General features: G+C 35.6%; 2 protein-coding genes across 2 annotated transcripts; one reads left to right on the forward strand and one right to left on the reverse strand.

Annotated features, from left to right (window-relative positions):
* Positions 1–148: 148 nt before the first annotated feature.
* LOC147847169 (uncharacterized) lies at positions 149–3,504 on the forward strand. Its single transcript, XM_087339487.1, has 5 exons — positions 149–272; positions 385–488; positions 1,625–1,712; positions 2,829–2,890; positions 2,981–3,504. The coding sequence occupies exons 2-5, from the start codon at positions 450–452 to the stop codon at positions 3,131–3,133; spliced, it is 342 nt and encodes a 113-aa protein (XP_087195613.1). The 5' UTR covers positions 149–272; positions 385–449; the 3' UTR covers positions 3,134–3,504.
* A 2,499-nt stretch (positions 3,505–6,003) lies between these two features.
* Positions 6,004–7,621, reverse strand: LOC147847170 (uncharacterized). Its single transcript, XM_087339486.1, has 5 exons — positions 7,487–7,621; positions 6,792–6,851; positions 6,428–6,702; positions 6,242–6,329; positions 6,004–6,151 (listed from the first exon to the last, which is right to left on the reverse strand). The coding sequence occupies exons 1-5, from the start codon at positions 7,518–7,520 to the stop codon at positions 6,141–6,143; spliced, it is 468 nt and encodes a 155-aa protein (XP_087195612.1). The 5' UTR covers positions 7,521–7,621; the 3' UTR covers positions 6,004–6,140.
* Between the last annotated feature and the right edge of the window lie 1,128 nt (positions 7,622–8,749).

The following is an 8,749-nucleotide window of genomic DNA, read 5'->3' on the forward strand; positions in this document are numbered from 1 at the left end:
ACTTTGGTATAACAACTCTGTTAAATAAATGCTTATTGTGACGCATATTATTCTGTTTTTCTATCTATTCCTTTCTCCTTAAGATGCTTGGGATGTACCTCTTTCTTTCACACATTCTAATAAATTTTGATTTTCTATTGTTAGGTTTCACGTGGATAAGTTGTCATCAGCACATGTTTATCTTCGGTTACAAAAGGGCCAGACAATCGAGAGTATCACTCCCGAACTCCTGGAGGATTGTGCTCAATTAGTGAAGGCGAACTCTATTCAAGGTGAGACATATTCAAGTACTTTTAGATACAGCAAATGAAGTATCAAACTTGTTGATCTGTAAGTTATCTCGAAAATATGATCAGTGGTTGGTCCGTTTGTTTCAAATTGTAGGTAACAAATTAAATAACGTAGATGTTGTTTATACACCTTGGTACAATCTTAGAAAGACAGCATCAATGGATGTGGGCCAAGTTGGATTTCACAATCCTAAACTTGTAAGTGATCCTTCCCTTATTGCACTTTTTCATGCACAGTCACGAGTATCTTGTGTTATTCAGTGTCCACGGCATTTCAAGAAAACAAGTGTGTTGGTAAAACATGAATAACTGGGTTCAGCTCATTTTGTAATGTAAATCATGGTATATTTTTAATGGGAAAATTAGCAATGGCGGGTGACTGATGCCCAAGCTCCCATCTGGACACCCATGCGGTTCCTCCATCGCTTTGACTACATCGACAAATGCATCGTACTTGATGGAATTTTCTCTTCTATTAAATTTGTCACATCTTAATGAATTTGAGCTGCCTAAATATACGGGCAAGTAAATGCTCATTTGATAGCTATTTGAGTCATATACATGCCAAATACTTACAAAAGCATGGCTTTATATATTTTCCATGTTTTCTTGTAGTAACTGACCCATAAAGGAGAATCCCTTTTTAATTTTCCATGGACATGCCTAAAGACCTTGTATTGTCCACTATGTGTCATGAAACTAAATCCATATATAAAAGCCGTATTTTATGAGGAAAGTGGGCAAATATTGCTCAATTCCAAGTTTTGCCTTAGGCTCTTCTTCTCTGTAAGTTTTAATCTTAATCTCGTATTGATCCATAATTAGTGACCATACTGAGCTTTGAGAGCTAGTTTCTCAACTCAACTAAGTGGATGAGTGGGATCCTTCCTTCCTTAGCTTGATTGGCATATGCTCTCTCCATCGATAAAACTTCCATGTTTATTTCTGAGATATGATCAACTATATCGAAAGTTTCTATTATTAGCCTCACCAACAGAAAGTAGGAAAATGGAGAGAGTTAGTACTATCATCATCACTTACTATTATTGGTTTTCATATGCCGAGGTAGTATAAAATTCCATTCTCATTATATACAGAATTGTTTCTAGAAGAAAATCCAGGATCGTCTTAAAATATTGATGATAATCACCTGTTCTGGCCTTCTGCAGGTCTTCTAATGTAGTTCATATTGTTTTCTGAAATTCTTTTGCTGGATTTTAATTGTTCAAGGGGTTTGGTGGTCAAGATTTAGTTGCTTCTTGGCTGGTTTGCTTCAGCAAATAATGTGGTTAAGTTTTAGTTGTTTTTTGGTCAATGGTTACATGCTTTTATAGGTTCGAACAGTAAGAGTGGAAAAGCGCATTAATGAAGTTGTAAACAGACTCAATAAAACAAAGGTGGAAAGAACAACAGACTTGAAAGGTACACTGTTTCTTTGTTAAGTTATTTCCATCATTAAGAAATACTTTTGATAAGACTACAATTAAGTTGTCTTTATTTCATGATTTCATGCTTTTTGCCAATTCTTAGCATGCATTTAATGCAATGCATCTGTGTGATACATACGCATGGCTTATGGAGAAGCCTAAGTTGACTTGACATTGTCCACTTTTATATGAAGTAGGTGGGATTGTAGATTAATAGAATGGAAACATATCACCTTAACCGACATTTTATAGCATCCTGAATTTGAAAAAGGTTTTGGAAAACCTGCATAAAGCTTTCAAAACAGTTAAAATATTTCGTCAAGAATTTCTCAAACATCTCAGTAGTAATTATGAAAGACAGAGATTATATATTCACAGAAAAGCAATAACAGGACTTGACTCCTGATTTATATTAAGTATATCAACAGATCTTGTTTGTCTGAAGCTTGAGGAAGTTTTCTAGGTGCAAAAAATCCAATGAAGGAGTTCTTTTGAACAATGGAGGGTGGGATTTAATATATGCAACAAGACATTTCTGTGAATGCACAATGTTATGCATTGCCTATGCATTTGATGAATTCTGAAAGGATAGAGATAGGAAAGTCTCTTATCTTTGTATAAAAGCAATGCTTTCATATATGTAGTCAATATTGTGTCTGTAGCTAGATGGTTACAAGTTCCATTAATCTACGAGAGACTTTTAAAATTGATCATACATATTCAATGTCCTTACATACATATATGCATTCAGGGTCCTACATACACACAGGGCTACTATTCATTGATACAAATGATAACATGTATAAAAATGTGGTAAGATGACATGCTAGAATAATACCTGGCCCATTATGCCTTAGCATGTTATTCTGATAATGGTTTATTTTTTTACCTTCTAATAGTTCAGAAACTTGGACTATACATGTAGCTTTAGAATAACTAAATCAAATTGAATCCATATCAATACTGGATTAACTTATAGGTGGGAGATATTATGTTTTTCATTCAGCTTCCGTTTATTTGTGCTTGCATCTATCGGTTGCAGGCAGATTTTACTCATACAATGTTTATATTAGACAGGAAACTGCAGTTCTGATCATGATTTTTTTTACAGCTGAAAGGGAAGCATATGATGCAGCTGAGCGTGCTAAGAAAAAGGCTATCTTGAAGGACAAGGTAGCAATAGTTTTTCTTTTGTTCTCCCTTTCTGCTTTCTTGTTTTAGCTTTATGGAAATAAAGCTATAGTTTATATTATAACTTCTCAGAAACGAAGGGATGAGATGGATCGAATGGAGAAGGAAAAGCAGGCTGAGATAAGGAGCTACAAAGGATTAATGGTTTCTGAGAAGATGACATCTAACAAGGATATTGCGAGCAAAGGGAAATCACTCCAAGAATTGGAAGAAGATTTCATGTGAAATATTATTTTAATGTATGCGTGATGCTGATTATCACCATTCTCAATGATTTGGTATTGTGCAAAAGAAGAGGCTGTATGGGTTCGTCATAGCAGGAACGAGCATCAGGGAAAATAGTTGGAAGTGATATTAATAAGTGTTATTGGATATTCTAAAAAGTCCTGTGACCTTATAAAAAAGATATTTTCTCACATGAAGAAAAAAGAATGCAGTCTCACGTTGGGTGATTTTTATTTAGTATACTTGGGCATTCAGGATGAATTGATATTACAACAGCTGCATTCAATGTGCAGAGATTTGAGTATTGCATAGACTTTGTAGCAATGCTGCATTACCTTTTGAATCACTTATATACAATCATAAGTATTGCCAGTATGTCTGAATGAAAATTTCCCTAGAAACAGTTATCAGATGGTGTTTGTCATCATGATTGATATTCTAATCGAGTCATTTATCTGATCTGTGATGTCATTCATTTGTTATCCTGAGGTGATTGATCTTGATTTGCCATTCTTTGACATCAATGACTTTGAGAGATGCTTTATAAAATGGCTCCCAAAATCTTATCCTCTTCGAAACATTTTCAGAGATGCTTTATTCAAATTACTCACTTTGTATTGGGGTACCAATATTTCTTGACAATGATAATTCTCTAGCAAAGTTCAATGGCAGAACTGGATTAAGCAATTTTTTGTGCCATGTCCCCCATTTTAGGTTTGCGACAGATGCATGAGGAAGTGTTTTTAGTTGAACTTGGTAATGATAATTGTGGACTACATACAGTTTTCTATTAATCTATTTAAACTTTATATTCAAAAGAATTTTATATGTAAACGATTTTTAGTATGTGGGATGCATATTGAGGATTTAAAGTCACATGCATATTAAGCAGCATGAAAATTTGGAGGCTTTGTGCATCAGATTGAATGGTTATGCTTATTCTCAAATCCTTTTATTGAGATAGTTACTGTCATTATCCTCAATTAGGTAGTCTATGATTGTTTAGAGGGATACAATTATCTCTTTAATGAGATGAATGTGGGTTTAGGTGTGCATATTGAGTGATTTAATATCTCATGCATTTCAATCAGCAAGAAATTTTAGAGACTTCATGCATCACATTGCATGGTATGGGACATGCTTATTCTCAAATGCTTCTATTAACATAGTTACCTTGATTATTCTCAATTAGGAGTCTAATTATCTCTTTAATGAGAACAATTCGAGTAAAACAACTATACCTATCTAAAGTACCATGTTTAAAAGAGTTAAACTAAGTAAGTACTTACAAAGCATCCACACAATGACTTTAAGAATATTATTTTGTAAATGTGTGCATCAATGTCTCCAAGATAGAGAAATCTCAAAATGGAGAAAGTTGTCTTTATGTTTAGTTTGATTTGGTGATAATAATGGTGTTGAGGTCATATAGTCCATGTGGGCAGCCAACATGCATGGACAAATTTATCTCACAATCAATGGCAACGTTGGGTTGTGGGGTTTTTAACAAATTCGTCATTGTAGTGGGGACTGGGGTTTTGAATTTTAGAGTGTATCGCATGATAAAATATGTGTGCAGTGTGACCATGTGAATTGCATAGATTATAATCAGAATTAGTTAAGTTAGGAATGTAAATATTTGCTTCATGAATGAAGCCGAAGTACTATCATTGATTACATGCAATCAATTCCAAGGGTAATGTGTCTTTCATACTGAGGCTTATATCTGGTGCATCTTGGATTAACACTGATTCAGTCTCTTAGAAGAGGCGCATTGATTAACTATCAAGATAAGATCCTAGGTTTTCATAGCAAATTGTGGATAAAGTTCTTTTATATTAGCTTATTTTGGGTTGTGAAAAAAAACTCTTGAAGCTTTGAGGTCACTTGATACACATTACATTTCTGTCATGACCTCAAATCTTCACAAATTGTTTAATAATGGAAGTTGCTCTGAAGACTGCAACTAGTAGTTCAGAGAAAGAAAGAAATATTAACGTCTTCAAGAAAGAAAGAGAGAAATGTGTGTAGGGGGATAATTCATGATATTAGTAAGTTGTATCATCTTCTCAAGAACCATGATAAGAAATGCTAGAAAAATAATCATGACATTGGGAAATATTTGACAAGGTTGGAACCAGGCTAGGAATGCAAAAAGCTTGATAGTTGGACAACGTATGTCAAATGCAGCAGCCTACTATTTGTACTCCTAGCTTTGCCAGCAGTCGAAGTAGCTCTTACGCATCACATCTTGTAGTTCTTCAAACGTAGTTAGCCACCATTGCCCTCATTGTTATCATATCTTTTATGCTCAACTCTTTTGCAAACGACATCTTGCAAATTCTTGAAGAATAAGAAATACAGGACATCCCAATCAGCTCTAACATTTTCTTTCATGGTGTTACAAGCATAACCATAACTTATCCCATGGCAGTTCGTGGCTAAGTAATATACTCATGTGTAGAAAACCACCACAGGAAAATTTATGGTTAGGGTCAGAACACATGGGAACCAGCTTCGTCTTCCATATGAACATATACAGTTTGTTGGATGTTTTTAAAGCAATCCTATTGCTAAAGATAGACATATTTGAAATGCATATTTAATATAGTACAAAACCACCTTAATAATCTCCCATTGAAACAGATAAACATACATAGCATAATTTAGCATATATTAAAATGTAATAGAATGAACAGTAATAACAGTAACATATAGGTACCAGAAAATAGAATGAACAGTAATAACACTAAATACATAAAATCAGACGCAAAAAGGGTTCAAATTTTCCAGGTATAAAACTTCCAAACAGATCATTTCACCTTTGAACTTTAACAGTACCAAAGAAGCCCAAAATGTAACAATCTAGATGACAAACAGAACTCAATATTCAAAGCAGTTCAAATTTCAATCCACTGTTCTGGACAAATTTCCAAAATCCATTGTTATCACCAATAACTTATACTGTTCCATTCATCAAGCTTTATTCTAGGTTTCACCTCCAACCCTACAAGGTCACTGAAAGTAAAAAATAGCAAGACATTTGTCAAAAAATCATTCATGTCAATCTGCAAAAAATACATGGCACTATACAAGTTAATGACTTACTGGATGAGGATGGTCCCCTTCGGCATTCATTAAGCATATCGATGTAAAACTGGCATTTCCCAATGTCACTCCCATACGCATTGATACACTATAGAGTAGTAAGAATCGAAACATTCTTATAAAACAATACAATTATAAAAAGAACATATATTTAGAAGATAAGTAATAAACAAGAGCAAAAATTACATCTTGGAAAGACTTGGTTTGGTTAGCACATGCATCAGCTCCACTAACAGTAGTCAAATGAGGTGATTCCATGGGTCCAGAAGAAGCTTGACCATCCGATGTCACATGTTCATGGGTAACAGTTCGAGGCCCCATAATTCCATCCACAGCTCTGTGGGCAATCGCACTACCAGTGCCAAAGGCCATACCTTGAGCAATGGTAGCACCAAGTCCACCCAGCATCGATCCACCACCACCACTTGCTTGAACAGGTGCTGGTGGAGGCGCTTGTTGTACTATAGTTAAAAAATGTATTAGGCTTACTAAAAATATCTTAAGAAAAAATATTTAGAAGTTCAAAAGAAAAAATCAACATCAAACAAACCAGGCTTCGGAGGTGGAGAAGAGCGCACTGGGCGAGGTGCAGGACGCATTGATGATCTCCCTGGAAGCATTAAAGAATGGGAACAAAAGATGTTAGAAAACCGTCAAAAAAAGATCGCAAAAGACAGGTTTTTCATAGACTAGTCACTTGAATAGAGCTAAAACTGTATTTTCAAGGATAGACTTGAGAAATTTGATAACATATAGCCTTAAAGATGAGAAAGTTTTTCTTGACAGATAAACATGATAAACGATGTTTTATCTATTTCTACAACTATATCTTCGGGGGATAAAACTGAGAGAATCGACATATTGCCTAGAGTTAGGAAGTTATTCTTTCAGCGGAAAAATATAACAAGTAGAGCCTAGACATGAAGAAGTTTTACTTTCCGCAGACAAGAATTCGTGTCTATGGGAAACGATGTTGATCAAACATCCATGATATCAATATGCATGCGGAAAAACAAAGAAGTTTCTGTGTGTCTTCATACGAAACCGTAATTGTGCATATACAAAAAACAGAAATTTCTGATCATATTAAAGTTACAGAAGCAGTATAAGACAGAAAATGCAACCCTAACATCAAACAGTGAAAGAGAAGGAACTTACAAAACAGTGAAACAATCAACAGAGTTGTGTACTCTTGATGAACCCTAAAAAGAAAGCATGAAGGCAGAAAATAGAGATGGGACATACCTCCGCTTGACGCACCGCTGCTGCGACGAGGCATGATGATGGATAGAAGGAAGAAGATCGAAAGGTAGGAAGTGGAGGAGGAGAAGAAGGCACGGACGAAAGCTCTCTCTGCTGCGGGTGTTCTGCGTCGTGGGAACCCTAAATACGACTACACCCAGGAAGGAAGATGGAAGGCGGCAGGGATATACCGACAGAAGGAGGGGGAGGCTTAATAAAAAAGACCTGGTGTGGGGAGGCCGCGTTCACACCTATACCCTTAATCAAGGGGAACTTGGAACTTAGAAGTGTAGTTTGGCCGGCCTCTATCTCATCTCATCATCGTGGCCCCGGAGGGGTTTGCTTCCTTCTTCATACCTTCAGAATACATATATATATGTATCCAACACAAGATGTCGACGATTCTTCGCTGTCCGTCTCTTCTTTTCCTTTCACCCTCATAGTCGGCACCTTACCCCGATCGCCCTTGGCTACTACTGTAATATATCAGCACCGGGTCAACTCCTTTACTCTCTTATACCTTCACAATTCAGTATATCACTCGTTGTTAAACTTCATGCCATACATCCATGTATCGAATACAAGGCTCCATAGTCTCCAATAATCTTCTTGATCTAGTGAAAACACCACATATCAATAAATAATGTGTGAAACAAATTACACCAGTACCACAAACTGAGTGGTATCACCTTCGAATGGGTACATAGTGGGACATGTTAAATCACCAAAAGGCAAGACAAACAACAGTCCATCTAGGAAAGAATTTCTACTTGCTCAATATGGCAACATCAATAGTGCTTTCAATTTTTGTAGATATGCTCTAAGACCCATCCCATGTATATCATTGAATAAATATGCTTTGCGCATATCCCAATTAAGACATAATGTTCAATATCTTAGAAAGAGGAAAACAATCTCCGTCTTCCCACATCAAACTATGTGAATTGTGCAAACACTAAGTCTCTTGGTGTCAAATAACAAATTGACAAAATTTCCAAAACAATGTAAAATACTAGATTATGAGCATTTAAATGACTAAGCATTATTGATAACAATCCACCATGATGCCACGATCTTCATTCTCCCGTTGTAAATACCGACCTTTTTTACAAAGGTTGAATGGAAGAACACCCATATGATCTTCGACTTTATTTACTATGTTTGTTGGAATACATCACCATAATATGTGATTTCTCTAACACCGCACTCGTATAGTTGAACAACATGAAAACAACGCAATTGTATCTTAAAACTAACCAAGATGAC

The sequence above is a fragment of the Azolla caroliniana genome, unplaced genomic scaffold, assembly GCF_043228905.1.
Source record: "Azolla caroliniana isolate FFs.n. ecotype wild unplaced genomic scaffold, voAzoCaro1.0.p SCAF_1419, whole genome shotgun sequence".
Lineage (NCBI taxonomy): Eukaryota > Viridiplantae > Streptophyta > Polypodiopsida > Salviniales > Salviniaceae > Azolla > Azolla caroliniana.

Excerpts from the sequence above, each read along its gene's own strand:
- LOC147847170 (XM_087339486.1), bottom strand. The coding sequence starts at position 7,520 with ATGCCTCGTCGCAGCAGCGGTGCGTCAAGCGGAG. Across the intron at positions 6,703-6,791 it reads TTCTCCACCTCCGAAGCCTG|TACAACAAGCGCCTCCACCA; the intron begins GTTTGTTTGATG and ends TTTTAACTATAG. Across the intron at positions 6,330-6,427 it reads AAACCAAGTCTTTCCAAGAT|TGTATCAATGCGTATGGGAG; the intron begins GTAATTTTTGCT and ends ACTACTCTATAG.
- LOC147847169 (XM_087339487.1), top strand. The coding sequence starts at position 450 with ATGGATGTGGGCCAAGTTGGATTTCACAATCCTAAACTT. Across the intron at positions 489-1,624 it reads GATTTCACAATCCTAAACTT|GTTCGAACAGTAAGAGTGGA; the intron begins GTAAGTGATCCT and ends ATGCTTTTATAG. Across the intron at positions 1,713-2,828 it reads AAGAACAACAGACTTGAAAG|CTGAAAGGGAAGCATATGAT; the intron begins GTACACTGTTTC and ends TTTTTTTTACAG.